The sequence below is a fragment of the Phyllostomus hastatus genome, unplaced genomic scaffold (assembly GCF_019186645.2).
Source record: "Phyllostomus hastatus isolate PE091 unplaced genomic scaffold, TTU_PhHast_1.1 phas_contig_62, whole genome shotgun sequence".
Taxonomy (NCBI): domain Eukaryota; kingdom Metazoa; phylum Chordata; class Mammalia; order Chiroptera; family Phyllostomidae; genus Phyllostomus; species Phyllostomus hastatus.
Window position 1 is genome coordinate 2,878,433 of NW_025333921.1, and position 25,827 is coordinate 2,904,259.

General features: G+C 47.0%; 2 protein-coding genes across 2 annotated transcripts in view; one reads left to right on the forward strand and one right to left on the reverse strand.

The window, feature by feature from the left end:
• Nucleotides 1-277: 277 nt before the first annotated feature.
• On the reverse strand, nucleotides 278-5,924 carry FOXA1 (forkhead box A1). The gene is made up of 2 exons (XM_045848546.1): nucleotides 5,458-5,924; nucleotides 278-3,188 (listed from the first exon to the last, which is right to left on the reverse strand). Exons 1-2 carry the CDS (start codon nucleotides 5,527-5,529, stop codon nucleotides 1,854-1,856), a joined length of 1,407 nt encoding a protein of 468 aa, XP_045704502.1. The 5' UTR covers nucleotides 5,530-5,924; the 3' UTR covers nucleotides 278-1,853.
• A 583-nt stretch (nucleotides 5,925-6,507) lies between these two features.
• The window catches only part of TTC6 (tetratricopeptide repeat domain 6), a 227,119-nt gene continuing 207,799 nt past the window's right edge, over nucleotides 6,508-25,827 (forward strand). Inside the window, exon 1 of the mRNA XM_045848545.1 lies at nucleotides 6,508-6,585. The gene's annotated coding sequence lies outside the window, so the exon portion shown is untranslated. The remainder of the gene's footprint in view (nucleotides 6,586-25,827) is intronic.

Genomic DNA, 25,827 nt, shown 5'->3' on the forward strand with positions numbered 1-25,827 from the left:
TCCAAAGCTACCATGATGGTTAAGTTTTGTTTCTCTTTTAATGCAAAGAAGGTTCACGATTCTCTATGGTAGACAACTTAATTTTAACAGCCACATCTAATATTTTGTCTCACTTAAATACTCAGATAAAGAAAAATGATATATTGGGAAAGACAAAAAAGGAGTTAAATTAATAGTATTAAATTTCACTGCGGAAAGGCTAAAAAAGAAACATAGAAGGCTTAAGTCCACGTCAAAAATTGAGGTAAACATTACTGGAAATAAAGAATCGTAAAAATCTCAATTATTGGGATATTAAATCAACTTATCTATCCACTTTTATTGAATTTTTTAACCTTTTTACTACATATAATAAACAAACAATTTTGTTTTATTTTCCTTTTTGTCATTTATATTCAGTGCTAGGCATTGAAAAATATCATATTCAGAATATCTATTTTGGATTTAATTAAGGAAAATAACAAAAATCTTTTTTTTGTTAACATTTGATTTATTTAAAGTCCTTAACTGCAAATGATCAAGAACATACTCCACACCTTAAAATTTATTATTTTCGGTATTTAAATCAAAATATTTTAATTACAATCACATTGATAAAATTAACATTTTAATTTGTACTTTTAACCATCATTTAAAGCAATTTCAACTGTAAAGAAAAAAAGAATAAACCATGCAATAAATTAACATTGAGAAAGCAAAAGGAATAATAATGAAACCCGTCTGGCTACACTAACACCATGTCCAACTGTGAAAAGTGCATTAACACTGAATGAACAAGCACACGATGACAATAATTAAAATGACCACGATCAGTTGGATTTTGGAATCTTGGACCAAATTTTGAAATATGGCTCCCTATAACATCTCTTCTCCAACATTGTATTCTTTTTTTTTCTGGAGAAAAAATATTTTTTCAATGGTATAGATACATAGACACTAATTTTATACATGTTATGTGACCTCAGAATGACATGACCATGGCACTCTGCAAAGCAAAGAGCAGAGTTACTGAGAAAGGCAATTCTTGAGGAATTGATTCTCAGGGCTCTCTGTGTGTGGACAAGGAAGGGGTGTCTCTGTAACTTTTTGGTCAGGCAACTCTTGAAAATGTAGCATGTGTACCACCTACCTATTACCTCTATGTGTTACGTAAATACATGGAGGATGTCTACATGTTTGAGCATGTGCATAAATGTCAGTACGTAATATATATGTATTTTTAAGACATCTGCTATCTGAGTGTATTAGATTGTAAGCTGAAAAACAAATGGCTCTGATGTTTATAATCTGTTTATGTTTTGCTGTGTAATAGCAGTACTGTCCTTCAATATTTTTAACAGCCCCTAGTGTCTACTTGTTTCTTTAGCCTTTCAGTTCCTGCGGTTAAGAGTATTGCCATTGACCTGTAAACCTGTGCGTGTGGGAGGGGGGTCAGGTGAGGAGGGGAAAAAAAGTACAAACAAATACTTTACAAGCTTGACCATACTTCTTTTTTTAAATAAAATCTGCACACACTGGAATGTGTCTGGAGGGGAAAGAGGAAAGAAAGGGAGAAGGATAAGGAAGAAGGATTTTATATATACACTTGTGTATCATTAAACTTTGCAGGGAAAAATTCTGTTGGTTTGGGCTTGTTTTTTTTCCTAATAATATACACAAGGCATTTGAATAACAAAGTAACAGTCCTTTGCACTGGGAAAAAGATTGCTGCGCACACACACACAAAATAAAAATAGTTGGGATTTTGTTACGCTGTTGTTGGCTTGGTGTGTGTGGTTTTATTTGCAGTTGGTTTTTTCCTTCTCTCCTGCTACAAGCATGGTCACGACAAACCAACCCCTAGTCTAGAAGAGCTAGGAAGTGTTTAGGACAGGTCTGGAATACACACCTTGGTAGTAGGCCGGTTCCAGGGCTGAGGGCTCGATAGGGCTCCTGGTGGCCACCGAGGCGCTGCCCAGTGGCAGGCTGGCGGGCAATGCAGCGCTGTAGGGTGAGTACTGAAGCGCCTGCTCGTAAGCCTTGAAGTCCAGCTTGTGCTGCTGATCCGAGGACATGAGGTTGTTGATGGAGAAAGGGTGGTTGAAGGAGTAATGGGGGTCCCCTTTCAGGTGCAGCTGGGACTCGTGGGGTGCCAGGCCATGCACTGGGTGGGAGGGGGGCACAGATACCAGTGCCCCAGGCCCCGAGCTGATTGGGGGCGCAGCTGAGGAGGCTGGAGTCTTCAACTCCGCGGCGCCCCCTGTCGCCGTCGCCCCACTGTGGTCTAGAGTCTGGGGGCTGGAGGCAGGCCCCGAGGCCGCTGCGCCCTCTAGTTGGCTGGCCTTACCGTGCACGCCCCGATGAAGGGGTGAGTCGCCACTGCCATTGGCAGCGGCAGAGGGGTCCTTCCGGCTCTCAGGGCCACCCTTGGCACCACCACTGGCCCCACTCCCGCCCCCGGCCCCTGGCTGCTTCTCGCACTTGAAGCGCTTCTGGCGGCGCAAGTAACAGCCGTTTTCGAACATGTTGCCAGAGTCCGGGTGCAGCGTCCAGTAGGAACCCTTGCCCGGCTTGTCGGGGGAGCGGGCCACTTTGACGAAGCAGTCGTTGAAGGAGAGCGAGTGGCGGATGGAGTTCTGCCAACGCTGCTGGTTCTGCCGGTAATAGGGAAAGAGGTCCATGATCCACTGGTAGATCTCGCTCAGCGTCAGCATCTTGCTGGGGGCCTGCTGGATGGCCATGGTGATGAGCGAGATGTAAGAGTAGGGCGGCTTGGCATGCGGGTAGCTGCGCTTGAAAGTCTTGGCGTCGCCACTGCCCCCAGCCCGGCTGCGGCCCAGATTAGACGGCGCGTATGCCATGGGGCTCATGCAGGGGTTCATGGCCGCGGCGTAGGGGCCCAGGCCATTCATAGAGGCCGCAGGCTGCGCGCCCATGGCACCCATGCCGCCAGGGCTCAGCGTCGTCCCCATGGCTGTCACTCCCGCCGCTGTCATGCTGTTCATGGCGCCCGCGGAGCCCCCAGGCATGCCTGCCACAGTGCCGGGGCTCAGGCCGGCGCCCAGGCCCGGGTTTGCGTATGACATGTTGAATGAGGCTGGGGTCATGTTGCCACTCGTGGTCATGGTGTTCATGGTCATGTAGGTGTTCATGGAATTCATGGAGCTCAAGCCCGAGTTCATGTTGCTGACCGGGACCGAGGTGTAGGCCTGGAGTGGAGAAAGTGAGTGAAGAGGCCCCAAAGGCAGGCTTAACAGTGTGCGAACCCCAAGATGAGAGGAGAGCAGTTCTGTAAAGCATAGTACCCCCTACCCAGGGCAAACGGTCAGGCAACCTCCCCAGACCCAGCAAAGAGATGTCTCGCACCGCAGGGAAGAATCCTAGCGTGGCAGGCATGAAAGACAAGCACTCACAGAAAATGTTCTCCCAGGAAGATGTGTAATCGCCTTACAAGGCCAGTCTCAGGGGTTGGCTTCTAGGGTCCCCCCTCCCAGCCTCCACCCCGGACTTCCTCCGCAAACTAAGTGCCCCTTTGGTTAAAAGAAGTTAAAACTCCAAAAGCGGAATTAATCTTTGACCCTCTGGTAATTCACTCCACCTTAACGGTAATTTTGGCCACTCAGCCCCTGGGGCGGACAACAGGGCACTCGTCTCACCCAAACCTGACAGGCTAGCTGACCACATATCTGCAGATTCAGATCTGCAGGGTAGCTACTAATTAAACTCTCCTTCACACAGTAAAGCATTCATGGCCATATGACCATCCATTTCCCAACAACTGGCTTTACTGTCTTAGCAGTTTTTGACAAATGGTGCTTTTTTTGTTATTATATTCAGAAGTAATATTTTCCATCTACCTGTAGCAACTATAATATTAAGATGGTTAGAAGCTCAGAGGTTAAATAAGTTTTGGCAAAAAATTAAAAATAGACCTACAATAGGAAAAGGGGCAGGAAAGGTTGCATAATAATATCCATGTACCGCAAGCATTTAACTTTACTATGACTTTACATGTATAATTAAGCAAGAACTTCCACTAATGTAATTATGTATTTCCAGGCCCCTAATGTTTGAAAATGTTGTGACACAATTTGTTGAAATAATCGTGTCTTTTTTTTACCTCCACATATGGATTATGTTGCTGCTGATCATTTCAAACCCTGGCTAATAGTCTCAAATACTTTAAAATTCCAAAATCAAAGTCTACTCATTATCTACTTCCCAATGCTGAGCTTTAAACCTGTAAGGAAGTTCTTTTTCCATAGAGGGCTTCAATTGACGAGTGGGTGAAGATGAGTGCACCTAAATTAAACCTGGGGAAGAGTTGCAAATTCCTTTTAAAATCACCAGTAGGAGAAAAGCCTTATCAATAGCAATTTTGGAATGCACTAGATATGTTAAAAACATAGAGGCTAGAAATATAAAAGCTACTTCTCTAATAATTAATAAAAATAATGTTATCCTTGAACTTATTATCAGAAAATATGACTTCATTTTAAAACAAAAGGTGAACAGATTTAACTAGGCATACACTCAGCTATGGTATGCAGATGAACTCGAGGTAAATTTGTGAAATATATATTTACAAATCTAAATAAATTAACATGAAAATATTTCCCGATTCCACATTTGTCCGTCCAAGTCTTAAACTATTTTTCACCGTTTTTTCTTTTGCTCTCCCTAAGATCGTCCAAGGCAGTTTCAATAAGCATGTTCAATAATGGTAAACTTTTGGGGGGGTAATCGCCAGCTGTTTCAAGAGAAATTTATTGGTGGTGGTCCTGCCTGTACCTGATTTTCCTCTCAATCCCTTTGTGCACATTGTAAAATAAACTACATGAACGTGCAACCATGGGGACAATGAAGAGAAATAGGTTCTCCACTCGCAGTGCTGGAGGAAAAGTCAGCTCGCACCAGCGCCACCCAGCGGTTCTAGAGAAGAATGAGAATGAGCACACCTCCCCAAACAGGGCTTTTGAAGAAGTTTTATAAAATTTCGGAGCCTGTTCTTATTAGGGTTTTCAACTCAGAGGCAGCGCCTTTTCATCAGAAGATATCTGCGAATTTATCCGCGGGAGAAAGAAGTCGCCTTTGTAGGCAATCTTTGGCTTTCTCAGGTGGCTTCCAACTCGTGCCAGCGCCCGCCCGACAACCCACGGCACCTCGGGCCCAGCTCCGGCTCCCTGAAGGAAAAGGCTAGTGCTTCCCAGAGCGGGTGCCTTCAGCGCCCAGAATATCCTGAAATCCTTTCGCCCGCTCTGAGCGCCGAGTGCCGGGTCCCGGCCTCCCTCGCGGGGCACCGGCTCCGGCTCCGAGGCCCGGCCAAGGCCAGGCCCGGGCCACACCAGGTGGGCGGGCAGCGGTGGCACGGAGAAGGCGCCCCCATCCCGCGGACCCTCCGACCTGCCCAGCGTCCGCCTGGCCCGGCCTCCCCCTGCACCGGCCCCCGGGGCGTCCCGCCTGCTGCCCGTCTCTCACCTCCTGTGTGTCCGCGTAGTAGCTGTTCCAGTCGCTGCTCTCATGCCCTTCCATCTTCACAGTTCCTAACATCCTGGAGCCACCGTGCCCGATGCAACCGTACAGCCCAGTGCAAAGCGACGGGCGGCCGCGCGGCGCGGGGCGGGGGGGCAGGAAGCGGAGCGGCCACAGTCACCCGAGCGCCCGCGCCGGCCCAACGCCACCTTAGCGAGGAGGAAGCCAGGCGCTGCGGGGCGCGGCGTGCGCGGTGGCGGCGGCGGCGGCGGCGGCGGCGGCGCGGCGGGCGGGGGCAGGAGGCGGCCGCGGAGCGCGGCGCCCGGGAGCGCCTCCGCGGGAAGTGAGCGGGCGGCCTCTGTGAGACGGGTGCAGTTGAGCTGATGTGGATCTTACGTCGCTCGAGTGCCCACCTCCTCGTCCTCTCCCCATTTGTCCGCCGCACAAAGACGCTCGCACCTACAAAGCCTGAGGTGCACCTGCGAGGCGGCCGCCCGCCAGTACAGCCGCCGCGCCTCCCGCCCAGCGGCGGCGCCGCAGCGCGCGCCCCCCTGAGCCCCCTCCCGCCGGGCCCCCTCCCCCAAACCCGGCCCTCACTTTGTTTGCAAAGCAGCGTAATTGGTTTAAGCCGGGAGGCTGGGGGAAGAGGGAAGTGGGGTGGGGGTGGGGTGTAACCCCCTTTGGAAGCGGAAAAAAGAAAACTGGGCGGGGCGGGCGAGCTAGCGAGGATCCACGACGAGACCCGCTCGGCCGGAGAAGGGCTGGGGGCGGTGCCGTTGGAGCCCCGGCTCCCGGGGAAGTGCCGACTAAACGGCCCAGGGTCTCTCCCCCGGGGGACCCGCCGCCCTTTGGATGCCCGGGCAGCACCTCGTCCTGTGCCCTTCCTGCTCTTCTGCCCGCTTCCAGCCCCCACTCTCCTGATTCTTGACCAACTCCGGGAGACGGGAGAATACAGACACCCACCTCCCGCCCCGCCGGACTTCAGGCGTGAAAAAGGAAAAAGCCCCACTTCTGCCCCTTCACTAGAAACTCGGCCATCTGAGTCAGCCGAGCAGAGTGACGTTAGGCCGATCCCGGCCCCGGCTAGCAGAGCGGAGACGCTGCCACGAAACCCGTACCTGCGGCTAAGAGCAGGTGAGTCATAGCACCGTTTTATACCTTTATGGCAAAACTTTTTTTTTTCCGCCTCGGTACGCTCTACTCCCCTTGTCATCTGTAGCAATCATAAAGAGGAAGAAACTGAGAACAGATGTCTCTGTGATAGGGCAGGCGGACCTGAGTCGGGCCGTCCTCCCTCTGCCCAGCTCCTCCTCCTCCCACCCCCCTCTTCGCAGTCTCGGGGAATGAGCTGGAGGCGGCTGTCCGGTTTCTGATAGGGAAAGGTCAGGGGGAGGGGACATCTCCCTAAATTAGCGCGTTAGCTGGGAGAGCCTGGGCGCTGGTACCGGAATGCAACTGCTCTGCTAGACAGGTGCCAAACCGAAGTCAGCAGTGGTCTTCGGCGCCGTCTGGTCCTATCTCCGGCTTGGAGGGGCCAGGCTAGGACACCAGGTGCTGGTTTAGTTCCTATCGGTCCCGGACATCGATGGGAAGCTCTCTCCCAAGCAAAGTCTCTCGGCTCCTGTGAAGCTCTGGGTAGTGGACTGCCAAGTCCTCAGGAGTACCAGCCAGAGTGACTGGGTGATAGGCACTGAGTTGGTGATAGGTTGCGTGAATGTGTTTTTGACCGTGTGTGTTTCTCGTGTGACCCTGTGTGTTTCTGAGTGTGTCGTACCCTCTGTAGAATCACTAGGTTTCTTTACGTGGCAATAAAATCTTTCTAAAATGACTAAAAGTCCACAAAATTCTTGTTTGGCAAAGTTTTAAAAATGTTATTCGTCTCATTTTGAGAAATATGTTTTAATTTGTCTTCCAAACAGGTACCTTCCCTACTCCCCTCTACCCCTTTGTTCTTTTAAATCTTTCTTCCTTGAAATCTGGCAACAGAATCAGGTTTAATCCTTGAACCAAACAAATCTCTTAAATCAGCAGGGGAGCAGAAGAGGGTGAAGATGCGCAGTTAAGGAAATTAAAAAAAGATAAAAGCATTGGGTTACAATTCATTTTTTTTTTTTACAAAAAGGGGGGAAGACGTCACATTGTAAGGAAAGCAGTGAGAGTGAAATTAAACCCACTTGGAAAACCTAAGCGCAGGAGCCCTCTCTAAATGCAGCCTGCCCCTGTAACCCCAAGTCCGCCCCATCGATTTGTGTGAATGTGTCTGTAAATGTGTGGGTCTGCACATATTTCCCATCAACTGCCGGACCTTAGTTGAATTTGTAAAGAACACGGATGCTTTGCTTCCTGTTACTGAGCCGGGGGAGCCAGGGGTTGGGGTGGGTGCGGGCGTTAATTAGCTTCCTTGTTCATTCCGCCTTGATACTCAAACGCCCTTTTGCCTCTCCAACAACCTCGAACATGACTAGGGTATTTTTCAATGGGTAGTGACAACTTAGTAAAGCTTTTATGGTGCACAAGAAGCTGGTGCTTTAAGAGGAAGGAAAAACACCAGTGTCACCTTAAAGGGGTTCAGTGAAAGGAATCAGGTATTTTTCCTCTTATCCCATTTTCCAAACCTGCTAAGGCCTCATCTCAAAAAAAAAAGAAAAAAGAAAAAAGAAAAAGAAAAAGAAAAGAAAAAGTCAACTTAAAAATAAATAAATAACCCCCCTGGTTCATAGCGGGATAGCCAAAGCGAAGTTTCTCCAGAGCTTCCTCAAAGCCCAAGGCAATAAACCGTGAACTCGGCCAGCTTTAGAGCCGAGCGGTGATCCAGCTTGGCAGTTCCGAGGCCCGCGGTCACAGAATTACAGGGATCACAGCGCCTCCTGTCGTGGGTGGGAACCCTGAGTCCGTCCGCCGGCTAGTGAGCTTCACCGCGGGAGGCTGCAAACTCCCGTGCCTCCTCGGCCAGATACTTTGGTTCACACAGATGAGTGACTGCTCAAGGCCTAGAAGGAAAGGTGGCAGTTCGGCTAGCCCCCAGTCTGTCTCCATCTCAGTGGCGGCATTCCAAGATACTGAACAAATTTAGGAGGTGAAGGTTTAGTGTACCCAGATGTCAGCTAGTCATTTCCTCCAGGTTTAAAAAGCGAATCACCTGGGCCATGCTGGGTCTTTGATTTGGAAAATAAACAATAAGTAAAAAAATAAAGCAAAGTCGATGCCTCCCGGTTGCTGGCCAGTCGGCAGCCAGGTGGCAAGCCTCGCCGCTGCAGCCGGTTGCTTTCCAGCCTCTTTTCCCAAATAGACCGTGTCTGTACGCTTCGCAGGAGACTGTGCCGCGTTTTCCCGGGAACTGGACCTGTTTTCAGCCTTGGGGAGCCACGAGGGCAGCCACGTGGCAGCTCCTGGGGAGTTCCAAGCCAAAGTCCTCAGGGCGAGAACGGGTCTGCGCGAGCCTGGGGCAGCCCAGGCAGAGACCCCGGAGCGGTCAGGGCGGTGGGGTGCGCGGGGCTCCGTTGCCCGGGAGCGAGCGGCTCCGCCTTCCCGGAAGCCGCGCCTTCTACGCCCTCGGGGTCGGCTCCCGGGGTGGTCTCCGAGTGCCAGCAGGTAGCCCGCGGTCCGGGGGCCGACCTCTGCCACCTCCGCGTCCCTTTTCCAGCTTTACCTGGCTAGGAGCCGCTTCCACAGATGGTCGCCGGGGAGGGAGAAGCGGAGGGTGACGACGGCAGGAGGCTGGCGCAAGGCCGCAGGCGTGCGCCTCGGGTCCCGCCGGCTGCCTGGGGGCGGCGCCGGGGTCTTTCCCTTTTAGCTGGACGCCAGGCTGGGCAGAAAGCAGGACCCGAGGCCGGTGGGGCCTTGCGGTGGCCCCTGGAGCCTTTCGAGGACTTTTTCCTCGCGTATTCCCAGCCGGTCCCCTCTCCCCGCCGACTCTGCCCCCGACGGCGTTTGTGGCCAGGTCTCGGCTGCCGTGGGCCCAGCCACGCTCCGTGCAGGTTGGTCCGAGCCTCTCCGCAGGCCTGCACTCGCCACCCAGTTAAGAAGCTTAAAAACTTCGCCTTCGGGGTGAATCGGACGCAATGCAACTAAGACCAGTCCTCACGCGGTTTAAAGCCAGCCCGCACTGGGATCCGGGGTCGGTCTAGGACTACCCAGGGCCGTCGGCCTGGGACGCTGCAAGCAACTATTTGCTCTTGCGTGTTCCAGGCCTACGTGAAACGAGGCGCGTGCCGGGCCTGGGACGGGGCCCGGGCCCGGGCCCGGCGGGAGGGCGGACCCCACGCCGTCTTCAGCCTCCCGCCCACACCCTTGAGAGGCGCGGCGGCCCGGGCTTTCTCGTCCCACTGAGGCCGGGACCAGTGTGAGGAGCACGGGCCGGAGGGAAGCTCCGAGTTCCTGCTCCTTCATTACTTCGCTGCCTCTCCTCCCCCACCATTTCTTTCTTTCCTCATACTTGCCTTTCTCTGGCCTTCCGTCACTAAGTAATTAATTAGGAAATTAATTCACAACTCACAAGGCGTCGGACCCCCAATGGGTAGGGACCCAGGGACCACCTAACCGGCCCTGTCTTGCGGTTCCGTGCGGAGAAGGATGAGGTCCCCGGCCTCAGCCCTGGCCGGTGCTAGTGTGTGTGAACCAACATATATCCACGTGTGAGGCGTCCGCATTACTGGAAAAGTTCAATGCAACATTTTAGTTCCAACTCTGCCGCTGGGTTTGCCCCTTCCCCTACTGCTCCTGGAGCTGCCCGGGGCGCGGGGCTGGCTCGCCGGCTGCCGGATATCGGAGCCGGAGCTGCTCCCCTCTCCCGGCCTCACCCTTGGGCGATAAAACTGTCTCTCTGGCCGTGAAAGAGCATCACCTTGCCAAAATCAACTTGCATTTTCATGTATTCAAATGAGAAAGATTGGGAAGGGCGACGTGCTCTCCTGGGCAATCTCTAGCCGTGGAAGGGAGCGGTGAGTGTGACTTGGGTCCCCGCAGAGAGCCAGGACCTCTCTCCCGCGATGCCGGGGCAGTGGACAGGGCGCCCGTGTCCAGACCTGGGTCCTTGCAGCCCTCGAGCGTCGCCAGCTAGCTGTGTTCCCCAAGTTACCGACTGCTTTACTCACATCGGTCAGGGCGAGCTCGAGGAAGTGCCGGCCTCCAGCTAGTCTCTCCGCACCCCCACTGTGCGTCCCTGGAGCCCCATCTCTTCTCATTAGGGCCCATACTTCCTCCGGCTACTTGAAAACCGCTGGGATTGGGGCTCTAGGGGAGGGAATGGAAAGGTACACTTAGACACAGAGTTGGAAAATTAGGGAAAAACGCAACAAAGTTTAGGCCTGAGAGCAGAAAGGGTCTAGAGTAGCTGAGACCTACTATGTGTCACAGACTGGGGCGAGGCCCTTTGAGATTCCGGCGTTCCCCCCCCCCCACCCCCCACTTGCTGCATGGGGTGGGGTGAAGGGTGGCAGAGAGCTGGGAGACTGGAAGCCTGGGCCAGGGTAGGTCGGAACCTCGACTCCTCTCCACAGAGAAACGCGCGCTGTTGTGAAGCTGTGATGGAAACTGAGGGTTTCCATCAAAGAATGCCATCTCTTGCCTTGAGGAGGCCAGCTTAAATTTAAATCCATCCTGAACAGTCTGCCTAGGCGCTGACCACCCCCCTCCCATCCACTCCTTCCCCCGCAACACACCTGAGGAGCTTTCCCACGGCCCCTTGAAAGACCTGATAGTTTAACTTTGGCTATTCAAATGTGATTACCCTCAAATTTAAATAGTTCTGTTTAACAAAGCCTTTGTAACAATAAAAATAAGTCATCCAACATACAGAAAAAGAGGTAAAGATGCATTCTAGCCAGGCTGTTTTTCATTGTATTGGCTTTCTGATTCTCACCTAATTTTAAAATTGTTCTTTGAACTGACAGAAGACTAATTTATTAGAAACGCTGGAAGGTGGTTACATTCATTATTTAAAATTAAAATTTGATTCAAGGATACTGTTCAGAGTGGCCTCTGGGACTTCAGGAGCTATCCCAGACTAACATCAGAAGAAAGTTTTGTTTTAACTTTAACGAATTGTGCAGTTGTTTGAAGTTGTTTCATGTTTCTTGTCCTGTTGGCCACAGAGCAAAACCACTACCTAGCTCATGTGGTAAGTTTGCTTCTAAACAGGAACACTAGGCAGAAGCCTCTGTGTCAGCACTCCCTTTTGCCGGGTTACTTCGTAAGGTTTGCGGGAACTTTGACCACATTCTGTAAGCTACAGGCCTGGTTGCCTATTATAAATGGATCAAAGTAAGAATTGCAGCTGCCAACTTGGGGCATTTTCTGTGGTGGCAAGTCTAGCACAGGTTCCCTCCCTGTCTGTCGAGAGGACTTTGCAGATCTTCCTGACCAAATGAGCTCTTCTCTTTTTAGGTCCATACCTCGCTCCAGATTCCTGCCAGGCTCTTATCACTCCGCTAAAGCAAACTCCATTGTGTCTTTCTCATTTTCTTTGTCTTCCTTGCTGGGCTAGAAGCTCTCTGAGGGTGGGGACCACAGTGGTCCCTGCTGCCAGAGCAAAGCCTGGAGCATAGTGGATTTTCAATAAAGATGTACTGACTCAGTCAGTGAACTGACTACCCCAGGTGAGACATTGGACAGGCTGGTGTCAGATGGGAAAGGATGCTGAAGTCTAGAAACCATATCCACCCACTCTAAAGTCTCCAGGTGAGTGTACAATCAGAGATGTGTCTCAGCCCAGTGGGCTTTGTAATGAACTGACCAACAGAAGAATGAATAAATGGAGTGACAGGTGCTTCTGGCAGAATGGCCAAGGTCTCAGAGTCCTGGGACCCCTGGGCTTCCAAGCCCACTGGGCATGGCTGTTCCCCTGGCATCCATTATTGATTTTAAGCAAAACCATCAGGGTGACATGATCACATCGGGAAGCCCCCCACCTCACACTGGTATCAGGACTTGGCAAAGTCAGGGCCTCTTTGCTCGTCTAAGGGCATCAACATGTGGCCCAAGGCAAATATTTCACTCCCTCAGCCTCCCCTTACTGTGAAAAGGCAGCAGCCGCATCTTTCAACAGCAGATATTGATTAAAAGTTAAAAGTTAGAGAAACCCCATCAATTTTCCATCAAGCAAAATGTTTTACTTGGTGCTGTAAAAGAAATATCTGTGTTTAAATAATACGTTTAAATTGGCAAACAAATGGAGCCGAGCCCATGCACTCAGACGGAAGAGCCGTGCAGCAGAACTCTTAGTCTGGGGTTGTGCTTCCAGGGCGGGGTGTGCTGCCTCCCCACTCCGAAGCTGGGGGGCACCTGGGGCGCGGGCTGGGGGTAGTTTGTGGGTGCAAATTGTCCTTCTGGCCTCTGGGCTCTCGGTGCGCCCTGGCATGGCAGCAAGGTTGAAATCATCAGGCATTTACCTTAATTGCCTCCGTGTCTTTAGGATCCCAAATATTTTATTCCACACACCTTACCTGTGTGATGTAGTGATTTTCTTAAAGGACCACCCAAACTCTCATTGCCTTTTTGTTGCAAGGTATTAACTAGAGACTCTTCCTGTCAACTTGTCCTCCTAAAGTTTTATTTGCCATGAAAGCATGCGTGGGAGTCCCTGAGAGAGGAAATATGTGTGCCTCCCTTTTTCTGGGCTGCTGTCACTCGGGAAGCCGCCTGGCAGCACTGTGCCCTGGCCACATCTGGTGTCCTCGATGTGCCCTTCCCCACCCCTCACCAGCACCGACAGTGTGCCGCTCTGCCAGGGTTCAGGTGCCGCTGCCACAGACTCCGTTCTCTTAGATAATGCCGTCCTCCTGTGGCTGCTCCCCACACCAACCCTGGTCGCTGTGGCCTGGGAATCCATGGCTTGGGAGAGGGATTCAGAACTCTGGTCCAGGCTGACCACCGTGTAGACTTAGGTTCTAGTAGATCTGGTATAGGCTGGTTTGTTTGTTTTTTCAAATGCTTTCAATGATACAGTCAGCTGGGTGGATCTCACACTCCTCACCCCACCAGCCTCCTCCTGCCAAATACCTTCCATTGTGAATCGCTGACCTCCTCTGACCTCCTTGTGACCCTCCCCTCACGCCCCTCCAAAAGAAGTGGTTTCAATAAATAAAGTGCGCACTGCTCAGGTTGAAGGTCAGTTTACATTGGGGCAGAAGCTTCTAAAACTCTTGCAGGTGCTGGAATGAGAATAAACTGGGCATTGTCCCAAGAGATGGGAGACAGAGGAAGCCAGGGCTAGAGAGGGTATGAGGAGAAGTGGACAGGGTGTTGGAGAGGGTGGGGAGCTTGGCTGTGCTCCAACCGACTTGAATTTTCTGGAGAACCTGGGAAGATTCTTTGGGCCTCTGTTCCCTTCTTTTCCAAATGAGGAGCTTGGACTCCCAGTTCTGGTCATGGTCATTGTGAGTTAGAGGAACAAAGCCTGGAGTGGCTGGCTTGACAGTGAAGCCTGATGACCCCACCCAGGGGAACCAGGACCTGCCTGAATCTAGGAAGTTTGGTGATGGGGATGAAGGGGTGACTCAGCACTGGGAGTGGCAAAGTGTCTCTCCAGGAGGGGCAGAAGAGTCTGAGACAACAGGCACCAAGAAGAGTTCCCTCCCTGTTGCTCTAGTTTTGTGGTCTATGTTTCATGGTACATTTTGGGCAAAAGCCTTTCCCTTTTTCCCTTTCCAGCATCTCCAAATATAGCAAGCAGGAGAGAGAGAGTGAGCGTGAGTGCCAGCTTTCCAATTTCCAAGCCCAGGCAAAAGCTAATAGGAGGCACAGAGCTGGGCACACTCCCCTGGGCAGGGCTGGCTGCTTCTTCTCTGAGGCTGAGGGTCTCTCTCATTACACACGCCCCAACCTGGCTTGTTCATGCAGTTGACAAGGACAACAGGATTTATGTTTAAGAGCATGGGATTTGGAATCCCACCTGGATTCTAATCCATACCCTCATCCGAGACTTGCTCTCTCTGAACCTCTGTTTTCTCAGCTTTAAAAGGGGTATATTAGTACCTACCTCACACTAATTGTGTGCAGAGCAAATGCACTAAATGGTAACAAAAATAAAGAGCCTTCACAGTACTCTGGGAGCCTGGGTGGTGTAGAATGCTGGACACATAGTGGCAGGTATTGCCGTTGTGCAATTTAGGTCCCCTGGCCCCTCCACTTTACAGGTGTTCTGCACTTGGTCACCAGTGTGGCTCCCTGGAAATCCTGGTCCCTCCTGACTACAGATCTCAAGGAAAGGGGAGCTCCCGTGTGGGGAGTGAGCTCCTGGTGTCTAGCCTGGCCGCGGGCCTCTCAGCATCCGTTGAGACCCTGCCTAGAATCCCCTCCCAGCCTCCCCGACAGGACTGGCGGAGCTGCCCCAGGGCAGGGCAAATCCTAGATTTCGAGAGGAAACTGTCACCTAAAGAGGATGAGGATACTGCATCAGGCACAGGTTAAGGACCTTCTGGGGGAGGAGGCTCAAGGTTCCTGAGAGGTCCCTTTCCTCCTGCTCCCTAGGCAACAGGGAATCCTCACACTGCAGCAAGACAAATTGCCCTTTCCGGATCACTGGGTAAGAGGAGGGAAGTCAGACTCCAGGAGCACGTGTGTTCCCAGAGCCCCAAAGATGTTCCTCTGGGCCTAGGCAGGCTAGGTGGACGGACCTGTGCCATCTTCCTGGCTCTGGCGACCTCAGTCAGGCAAGACTTGGGGCCTGGGTGCAGGAAGCATCCCTGTAGGGGCAGTGAAAGAAGTGCTCTGGGCTTCTGGGAGGCCATTCCGCCCCCAGCACCTGAACTTGGGGAACACTGGTATGAGAATTAAGGACTCCTGATTTACCCAGATACTTCTCCCTTCTTCTTCAGACCCCTTTCTGAAGGACAGAGTTAGAAGAAACCACTTAGGACTCATTTGGAGAAGTATCACTTAAGTCACATTCTGAAATCCTCAAAACCTAAGACATTACCTCAAGGGAGCTTTAGTTGCTGTCTTTTAGAATTATTTAGTATAGATTATACCTAAAAAAAGTTTCTTCCTGGGAGTATAAGTCCATCTGAATAAAAGAAGCATACTGTGTTTATGGTGGATCCTTCAAATATTAAAGACCCTAAATATTGTCTTGCACGTAGAAAAAGGCTTAGTGGGATGCCCAGGCTTAATTAATACTATGCTATCTGAACCCACAAAATGGTTTCTCCAGATATAGATCCATTTGCTGAGGTGAAGAGAAGACTCAAGAATTGATTAATGCTTCCAACTGCATTAGGAGGCTTGGAAGAGCTGGAGTTTTTGGGGTGAATCTCTGGGCTCAATAAACAAGGATCCAGAAATTTCAGGACTTCGATGGGCTAAGAAGTTTCTGTGTACAAGGCTCTGATAGGTTTTTGAATTCTGCTTTACTTAGTAATGAGACCAGGTGGATAAAAAAACTGTTTCCTTCACTGGAGAACAGAAAAACAACACATCTTCAAAGCTTATTAGTTTTCCATGGATCAGTATTGGGGGGGAGGTGCTTCTGGGGAAGTGGACCGGCACGCAGAAGTCACAGGCAGCAGGCAATCTCTGGCTAAATGCAGCTTCTGTTTTTACAGCTTACTTAGGGAGAGCTGTTAGTTTTTCTAAGGATAAACCGGGCATTGGTTCTCTAAGCTCAATGTTTAGGCTACAAAACACGTCCAACAGTCTTACATGTCTACCTCTAGAAAAGAATGGTTCTGACCTCAAACTCAGCAGAATCTCTAGTGCATTACCATACTTGAGGAACACCTAAGCAAATCCTTTTGAAAGTGTAAATTGTAACCACCAGCCGCTACCTCCAAGAAAAATAAACCCTTACTTCTCAGCCAGATATACTTGTTTTGGACCAGGCTTGTTAGTGTTATTTGTATCTTTTCTTTTCAGATGGAGACTTTTATTCACAGAGTTTTCTTTCTGCTCACTGCTTGCTATTTGCTATTTTTTCTTACCTTAAAAATCCTGAGACCATGCCAGGTGGCCAGACTTCTGAGGCACCCTAGGAAGGGCAAAGACTGACATCCCAGGGGTTCTTTCCTGAACTCCATAGTCTCAAATGTTAGAATCACATTGGATTTTAGGGGCCAAGGGAAGTCTGGCATATGTTGATTAGGTTACAATGGGGAAAATAGTATAAGCAGGCTGGGGGTAAGCAATGCCAGGAGAGGCCCTTAAGGCAGGCAAGTTGTCTCAATGCATTAGTTTCTAGGGATTAAAGCAATATAGGCAATTTAGGGTAGTGGGCTTTGCTGGTTATTCTCTGTTATGCTTCTGAGCCCCTTCCCCTGCCCTGTTGTTCTTTGCTCCAGGGTCTAATCTCTATGGACTTCCAGCTGGGTTTGGCCAATGTGGAACAATGGTGTGAGAATGGAGGCCAGAAGAATAGAGGAGTAGCTGTACCTGTTCCTCCTGCCTTCTCTCCACATCACTGTAGCTTTGTCCTTTAATGTCTCTCTGAGCCTACAGCTTCTGTCAGTTGGTCCCTCCTCCCAGCTTCGGCTCTCTCCAGGCTTTGCTAACACCTCCTTTTCACCCTAACCCCTTCAGATCAAGGGTGGCAACACCTTCCTGTTGTTGCTGGACCTTGAATGTAGTTCTCCTTAGCCCAACCTATACCCACGTAAATAGTTCTCTCAGTTCTCTATGCCCCCACCATACCACCCTGTTAAACCTTTTTGACCATGCCATCTGTTTCCTATGAGGAGCTAACTGACGAGGAGAGGAACAAAGACTCATGGAAGTGACATACGATGTCTTCGATGCTTTCTAGTGTCATGCTCATACTGTAACTCACCAAAAGGCTCTGCTTCTTCCCCATAACTATATTGGGGTGCAGCCGTGAAGGCTCCCCAGTTTCTGTGGTGACTGCTTTCTGCAGGCCAGGCTGCCTTTGGGTCTAGCAGGGGGAGCAAACTCTGAGTATATTTGCTTTCTATTCAACATTTTAATTTGCTAATTTGCATTTGATTTCACTGGTAAAGTAATTTATGTCAAAACCAAATATTGATAGTGTCCAAGTTATTTTTTCAACCTTTGATTAACTGATCTTTGCTATAAATCACAGACTGAGACTTTTGCTAGTGGCGAATTATATTAACATAACCGGACACTGAAATAGGTCCAGTGATCCAGGGGCTCATGGGAAATGTTCACGTACATCCCTAAGGCCTGAGCATCTTTGGCTTCACATCTCTGTAATGATGAGTCTGTGCTCTGGCAATAATGCAGTCTTGGTGGATGCTACATCACTGATATTATTTAGGTTTGTCCATCAGTGAGCACTCTCCATGGACCAGGCATTGTACTGGATACTGAAGATACTAAATTTAAGACAAGATTCTTGCCTTCAAATGATTAAAACAATGCTTCAATATTATTATGGTTAAATTTGCATGCCTCTATGATTAGAAAAAGTTGACAAAAGTGGAATTTCTAGGACAAAAGACATGCACATGTTTAAGGCTTTTGAGACATTTTACTACATGGCATCTAGCAAAATGGCAACAAAACTCTATAGTGATCCTATTTCTTCACTCCCATTCACATATTCTATTACTGACCTTGTGATTTGATTGGCAAAATTGCATGCCATTGTTTTAATTTGCATTTCTGAGATTACTACTGAAGTCGAATATTTTTATATTTCTATTGGCCATAAATACTTCCTTTAGGAACTGCCTTTTCATGTCTTTCTTAGTCAGTTAAAAACTGACTGCTTGTCTATTTCTTATTCAAAGAATATTAATTTATGCCTGCCATAAATGTTGTAAGTTTTATACCAGGCTTTCATTTGCATTATAATTTTATTTTTAAATGCATAGATGTTTTTAAAAATACCTGTTAATATTTTTATTTATAATTTCTGCATTTATTGATTAATGCTTATAAATCTTTCTACATCTGCTACTCTTAAGCACAGCAAAATCTTTCATTCATTTGGAATTTATTTTTAAAAAGATTTTATTTATTTATTTTTAGAGAGAGTGGAAGAGAGGGAGTAGGGAAGAGAGAGAAACATCAGTGTCAGAGAAAAACATCGAATCCGCCACCTAGGTATGTGCCCTGACCGAGAATGGAACCCGCAACCTTTTGGTGCACTACATACTGAGCTCCAACTGGGCCATCCAGTCAAGGCTAGTTACAATTTTTAATTATACAAAATATTAATAAACACCATTTATTTACCATTTAGGTTGTTTCCTGGCTATACGATAGACAAATTACAAGGTTACACTAATGCTTACATTTTTCCAGTTTAGGAACATGGCCTACATGTTATTTTTGTGCTATAGACGGTCCCAAGACCAAGTAGATGTGTCACTTCCTAAGCACTTTGGCTATTTGCACATTATATTAATTAGCACAGAAAAGTAACTTATTTATTGTCTGAAGGGGTTACTCCCACTCTTAGAGTGGAGCTGCCCTAGTGGAGCACCCACAGGAGAGTGGGATGTGATGTGGTTGCCGTGAACCTCAGGGATGGCAGGTTTTCCTCTGTAGGATGCTTCTCATCTTGTGGGCATTCAACCACTTTTGAACTCTATATCAAGGTGCAAAGCAACACACCTTTGAGGTAAGAGTATTTTCTCTTTTTCACAAATGAGGTTACAAAAACAGGGACAGGGAAGCAACTTGCCCAACTGACAAAGCTAGGTGTGACCCCCTGGTCTTGTGCCTCTAGAGAAGGAGCTTCTCTCAGGGAGGCCAGAGAACACCTGGGAACACCCAGCTCCACAGCTGGGCTGCTTTGAGGCCCAGCACCAGGGGCAGTACAGACCATTCTTTTATCTTGAACTTCTGGCATCTGGGACCCCTTTGAGAAGGTGGTTTTATCTTTCATGTTCCTGATCTCATTTATTAGTTGCCTGAGCATTTGGAGAGAGAAAGAGTTTGGTAGAGAATAGAGGTAATAGAATAAACATTTGAGGGCCTGCTAAGTGTGAGGCACTGAGCAAAGAACTATCATCTCACTATTTCATCTAACCGGTTTTTCTTTTCTTTTTCTTTTTTTGTCCTTTGGTGAAATATAATACGGGAAAGTGAACAAAATAGAATAATGGTTTATCACAAAGAAAAAACTCAAGCAGCCATTACCAAGGGTAAAAACTAGAACAGCCTAGCACCCCAAGACTTCTGTACTGGCCCCCTACTCACCGTCACTTTCTCCCCTCCCAAGATGACTATTTTAACTCTTACGGTTATTACTTTCTTGTGTTTATTTGTAGTATATTGCCTGAGCACATATCCACAAGCACTAAACCTTTTGCTGAGTTGAGTTTCAAACTTCATGTTTGAACGAAATGGTATAGTACCTTCTCCCTAGTGTCTGTCTTCATAGTTCAGCATCATATTTGTGATATTCTATGTTGTTATGCATGGACAAGTTTATTCATTTCCTTAATGCATACTATTGCACCTTATACCACAATTTATGCATCTTACTTTTGATGGACATTTAGGTTATTAGTTTTTAGCTGTTGTGAATTAAACTGCTATGAATGTTGCTGTACATGTTTCTTGGTGCACCTGTGAATGCATTTCTTTTGGGAGTGGAATTGCTGGGTCATAGAGTGTATATTCCGCTTTAATAGTTAATGACAATTATTGCTTAGTGTAACCTTTCTTGCCTTAGACATCCAGAAACTCTGAATAAGGTCAATCCCGGTATTTTAATAGGAACTCTCCTGAATCTCTTGCCTTTGATTTTAAGATTCTCTGGATGAGTTGGGTTCCAGGTGGAAAGCATGAAAAATCCCCCACCCGTAAATATAATGCAGACATAAATATTTTTTGTAAGGAAAGTTTTAAATATCGTGGTCCAGCATTATTCGTTTTTTAAATATAGGAGGAACAAGAGTGTCAACAAAGCAGTTGGTTAAGCTGGGCAAAATCAGCCGATCTAGCGAACTTCAGTCCCGAAGGTTCTTTGGGAGCAGGGTCCTCACGACCCCGCCGGGAGAAGTGAGGCCGCTCAGCCCGGGTTTGGGCTCGGAGTCCCAGGCTCTCCTGAGCAGGATCCGCCCGGCTGGGCAGAGAGCAGAGGGCGGGGGGCGGAGGAGAGAGGGCGGCTCGTTGCCGGGCGACCGAGCGCACTCATCCTTCCGCGAGAGCCCGGCGAATCCACCCTGGCGCTCTGCCCCCGACAGGCCCGTTGGAGGCTCGCGGGGCGGCGGCGGTGCCGATCTTCCCGCCACCTGAGCGCCAGCTGAGGCGTCCCCGGAGGCGGGTGAGAGAAGGACGCAGACTGGGGCGGGGGGGGCTGCTCCTGGGAGGCCGCAGGAAGGAGTGGCTGCGATATTTGGGCGGAGCTAGGGCCTCCTCGGCTCCGCCTCCTTGATCCGCTCCGGGGTTCGGGAAAATTCGCGCGGAAAATGGGTTGGGGCTGCAGCTGGGGCTGGAGCCACTGTAGGGGCTGGAGCCGGGGCTGGAGCGGGGGCTGGAGCCGGGGCCGCGGTTGGGGCCGCAGCGGGGGCTGGGCTGCAACGGGGCGGGGGGCGGGGCAGGGGAGCACGTGGCGAGGAGGAACGGGGGCGGGAAAACCCGGCGGGAGGGAAGACGGGCTAGATTTGACGCGGGGAGGTGGGAAAGAAGCCAGCCTTTGCAGGGCGAGGGAGGAGGGTTGGGAGTGTGGAAGGTCACAGTGGAGGGAATTTAACTTCCAACACCCTGACTCTTTCTGCTATCCTTTGAAAGTGGCGGGTTGTTTTAGGCGAACCTTAAAGGTCATTAGGTGGCCTCTGCCTTCAGCCCTGAGGTCAGTGTGCCCTGGAATAGGAGCTGTTTCCTGAGTGTGGCCCTAAGACCCTTAGCCGGGAAGCGGGGGGTGTGGGCTCTGGGCTTGGTGGAAAGCTCGCTTGGCGGTGAAGGCCGTGGATCCGCAGTGAAACCCTGGCGGACGCCCATCGAAGGAGTGTCAGGGAGTCCCGCAGTTCTCTTATTTTTAACGTGCAAATACAAAAGTTTACCAAGTTGTTTTTCTTTCTTACAACTTTACAGAGATATATAGTTTATATTTAATGAACTGTGCAAAACGTATGATATGTATCGTACAGCTGTATAATTTGATGAGTTCTGACAAACGTGTACAAGTTTGAAACAGTTACTGGAAACAAGGTAACTGAACCTTTTCCTTCCTCTGTTCCCTTCAGTATCCGCCCTGCTCTCGCCCGCTCCTCCCTACTACTTCCTATGCTGATCTGCTGTGTGTACCATAGAATAGGTAGCATTTTCTAGAAGCTTATATAAATGGGAACATACAATATATACTTTAGTGTGTGTGCGGCTGCTTTCACCCAGTATAATGATTTGCCAGGACCTTTGCCTTGATACTGTAGGTTTTCAGTAAGTTTTGAAATTGGATAGTGTAAGTCCTTTAGCTTTTTCTTTAAAAAAAAAAATCACAGCTATTTTAAGCCCATTGACTGTGTATGCATTTTACAATCATCTTATGCTTTCTATGAAAAAGCCTGCTGGAATTTGGACTGGGACTGCATGGGATCTATAGATGTGTTTCGGGGAAATTGCCACTTTAAGAATATTATTGAATCTTCCAACTTATAAATATGGTTTGTGAATTTCTGTAGCCCTTCAGTTTCTCTTAGCAATGTTTTGTAATTTTCATTGTGCAGATTTTGGACATATTTATCAAGATTGTACAATACAAAGTTAATATACAAAGTTAAACTATTTTTATATGCTGCCACCAAACAATTGGAAAATAACACCCCCTCAAAATAAAATACTTAGAAATTAATCTAATTTCCTTATTAGCACTAGCAATTGTTTTGTAGGTTCACTGAAGTTTTTAAGCAAAAAAATTATGTCATCGGCAAAAAGGGAGTTTTCCTTTTCAGCCTTTATCTTTTTATTTCTTTTTCTCACTATATTGTAATGGCTTAGGGCCGCCAGTAAAATGTTGAACACATGTGGTAACAGATGAGGCATTTTTCCTGTTTTTCAGTGTAGGGGAAGCAAAAAAATGTAATGTTAGCTATAAGGTCCTTTTTGTAAGTCTGTTAATCAGATTGAGGATGTACCTTGAACCAGTCATGTTCCCTATGATTCATAATTTGCCTAGAATTATTTATTTATTTATATTATAAATGGATATTGGATTTTGTTAAATGATTTTCCACTACCTATTGAAATGATTATTTTTATCCTTTTATATTCTGTTAATATAGGTTATATTGATCTTCAACTTTAAGTGATTTTTTTTAGCCCTGGGATAAACTCTGTATGATCAGGATATACTATCTTTTTAAAAAATATAGTTTTGGTTTTGATATGCTAATATTTTGTTAAAGAGTTTTGCATCTATGTTCATGAGGGGTATTGGTATGTATTTTCTTTTTTATTTTTAAATATGAGGGCTTTGGTATTATGGTTATGCAAGTCTCAGAAAATGAGTTCCTTCCTCCTCTATTTTCTGAAAACATCTGTGTAAGATTGGTGTTATTTCTTTCTTGAGTGTGAGAGAACTGTCTGGGCCTGGAAGTTTCTTTGTTGTAAGATTTTGTCAATGAATAAGTTTATTTAACATAGGACTATTCAGAATATCTGCTTTTCATGTTTTTAAAAAATATTTATTTATTTATTTAGAGAGAAGGGATAGGAGGGAGAAAGTGAGGGAGAGAAACATCAGTATGTGTTTGCCTCCCCCATGTCTCCTACTTGGGTTGGTCAGCATCCCAGGCATGTGCCCTGACTGGGAATCAAACCGGTGACCCTTTGGTTCACAGGTCTGCACCCAATCCACTGAGCCTCACCAGCCAGGGCTGCTATTTGTGTTAATTTTGATGTTTCAATTTTCAGAGATTTGCCCATTTTATCTAAATTGTTGAATTTGTTTGCATAAAGTTATTATATTGTTTACTTATTGTTCTTTACTATCTTTAGTATCTGTAGTGAAAATCTTTATTCCTGAATCAATGATTTTGTTCTCTCTCCTTTACTCTTGAACAGTCTAGCTGGGGGTTTTAAATATTTTGTTGATATTTTTGAAAGAACCAGCTCTTGGCTTTGTTAATTTTCTCAATTATTTTTCTGTTTTCTATTTTGATTGATTTACATCTTCATACTATTACATCTTTCTATTTAGTTTGGGCATCCTTTAGTTCTCTTTTTCTAGATTCTTAAGGTGGAATTGTAGGCTGTTGATTTTAGACTTTTCTTTTATATTTAATCATGTAAGCTGTACTTTTCCTTCTAAGCACTGCTTTAGCTGTACCCCCACATTCTGATGATGTATTTTCATTATTATTTAGTCTAAAATATCTTCTAATATTTCATATTTTTGTATCCCTTTTTATTATCTATCAACTTGTTAGTTACACCTCTTTGTATTACTTTAAAAAATTGTTTCTCTAGGGCTCTGGCCAGGTAGCTCAGTTGGTTACAGCATCATCCCAATACATCAAGGTTGTCGGTTTGCTTTGTGGTCAGGGCACACACAGGAAGCAACCAGTGAATACGTGCAAGTGTGGAACACCAAATCCACGTTTCTGCTCCTCCTCCTCTTCCTCTTCTCTCTTTCTAAAACCAATCAATAAAATAAAAAAAGTGTTTCTCAAGCCCTGGCTGGCGTAGCTCAGTGGATTGAGCACGGGCTGCCAACCAAAGCATCGCAGGTTCGATTCCCAGTCAGGGCACATGCCTGGGTTTCAGGCCACGGCCCCCAGCAACCGCACATTGATGTTTCTCTCTCTCTCTCTCTTTCTCCTTCCCTTCCCTCTCTAAAAATAAATAAATAAAATCTTTAAAAAATCTATCAGTCTTTCAAAAAATGTTTCTCTAGGAATTATAATATATATGCTTATCATTTCACAGCTTAGAGTTAATACTGAACTAGTTTACATAAAATACAGAAACTTAAAATCATAGTTCCCTACCCACCCCTATCCAGTGTTTTTGGTTGTTGTTACACATTACATCTGTGTACACAAACACCCCACAAAAGTTGTATTTTTTCATAAAATTAAAAAAAATAAGATAAAGGATGACTTTAAACTTAACCAGTTGCTATTTCCACTCTTCTTCACTCATTTCTGAAGATTCAGTTTTCCTCTGGTATAATTTCTCTTCAGCTTGAAGAACTTTGTTCAGCATTTCTCATAGTTATAATTTGCTGGTAAGTCTGTTTTTATCTAAATGTGTCTTCATTTTGCCTTTAGTTTTAAAGAATATGCTTGTTAGATATATAATTCTGGTTGACAGGGATTTGTTTTTTTATCTTTTAGCATATTACAAATCCTGTTTACTGTCTTTTGGTCCCAGTGGTGTTTGATGGGAAGTCCATGGTCCATGGATTTTGGTTATATCCTGGGTATTGTGAATGTTTCCCCTATAAATAATGTGTTGTTTTTCTCTTTCTGCTTTCAGTATTTTGCCTTTGTCTTTGATTTCCAGAAGTTTATATGTGATTTTCTTTGACTTTATCCTACTTGGAATGTAATGGATCTATAAATGTATGTATTTCTTCAAATTTGGGATGTTTTCAGACATCATTTCTTTAAATATTTTCCACTCAATTCTCCCCTCTTCTTTTGGGGCATGGATTACCCATTTGTTAAAAGTTGTGATACTGTCTTATAGGGCTCCAAGGCTTTTGTTTTTAAAGCTTTTCTTTCTCTCTTTTAAATAGTTGATAATTTCTGTTGATTCCTCGTCCAGGTCACTAACTCCTCTGACATCTCCATTTTGGTAGTCAAATTTTTATTGAAAATAATACTATTTTTGGATATAATATTTCTTTTTCTGTTAAGATTTTCTGTCTTTTTAGTCATCTTTAGTATATTTTCTTTACTTCACAGAGCATAGTTATAATAGTGGCCTTAAAGTTGTCATTTAAAAATTGCAACATCTGGGTCATCCCTGGGCTGGCATCTGTTAATTATCTTTGCCCTTGAAAATGGGTCAGATTTTCCTGGGTTTTTATGTCAAGTACTTTTTGGTTATGTCTTGGACACCATGAATGTTTTGTACTGGATTCTTGGTTCTGTTATATTCCTCTGAAGAATGTTGATTTTTTTCTTTGCTTATTTAACAGGCAATTCACCAGGTTAGAGTCATTGTAAACTCTATCTTACTCTCTGCAGTTGGAGGTTATGTTCAGCTGAAGCTCATTTAGGCTCTTTAAGCTCTTGGTGTATTGCTTTGAGATTGTCCCACATATGCATGGTTCAGAGGTCAGTGTAGACTTGTGTGGTGTTTATACATAGAAACGGGAAATTACTCTCTCTGGCTGTCTCTCCTCTGGGATATCTCTCTCATTCCTCTGTGGTGGTTGCTGTCTGGGAGCTTTTATCTGATTCTTCTGGTCAGAATGATAAAGGGCTTTTATTGAAATTTCTTTGGGTTCTCAATAGTTTAGAAAAAGTTATTTTCTGAGCTTGAAAACAGCTTTCCTCTATT

Coding starts and splice junctions, on each gene's coding strand:
- FOXA1 (XM_045848546.1), bottom strand. CDS start 5,529: ATGTTAGGAACTGTGAAGATGGAAGGGCATGAGAGCAGCGACTGGAAC. Junction 3,189..5,457: donor ACTACGCGGACACACAGGAG/GTGAGAGACGGG, acceptor TCTCCACTCCAG/GCCTACACCTCGGTCCCGGT.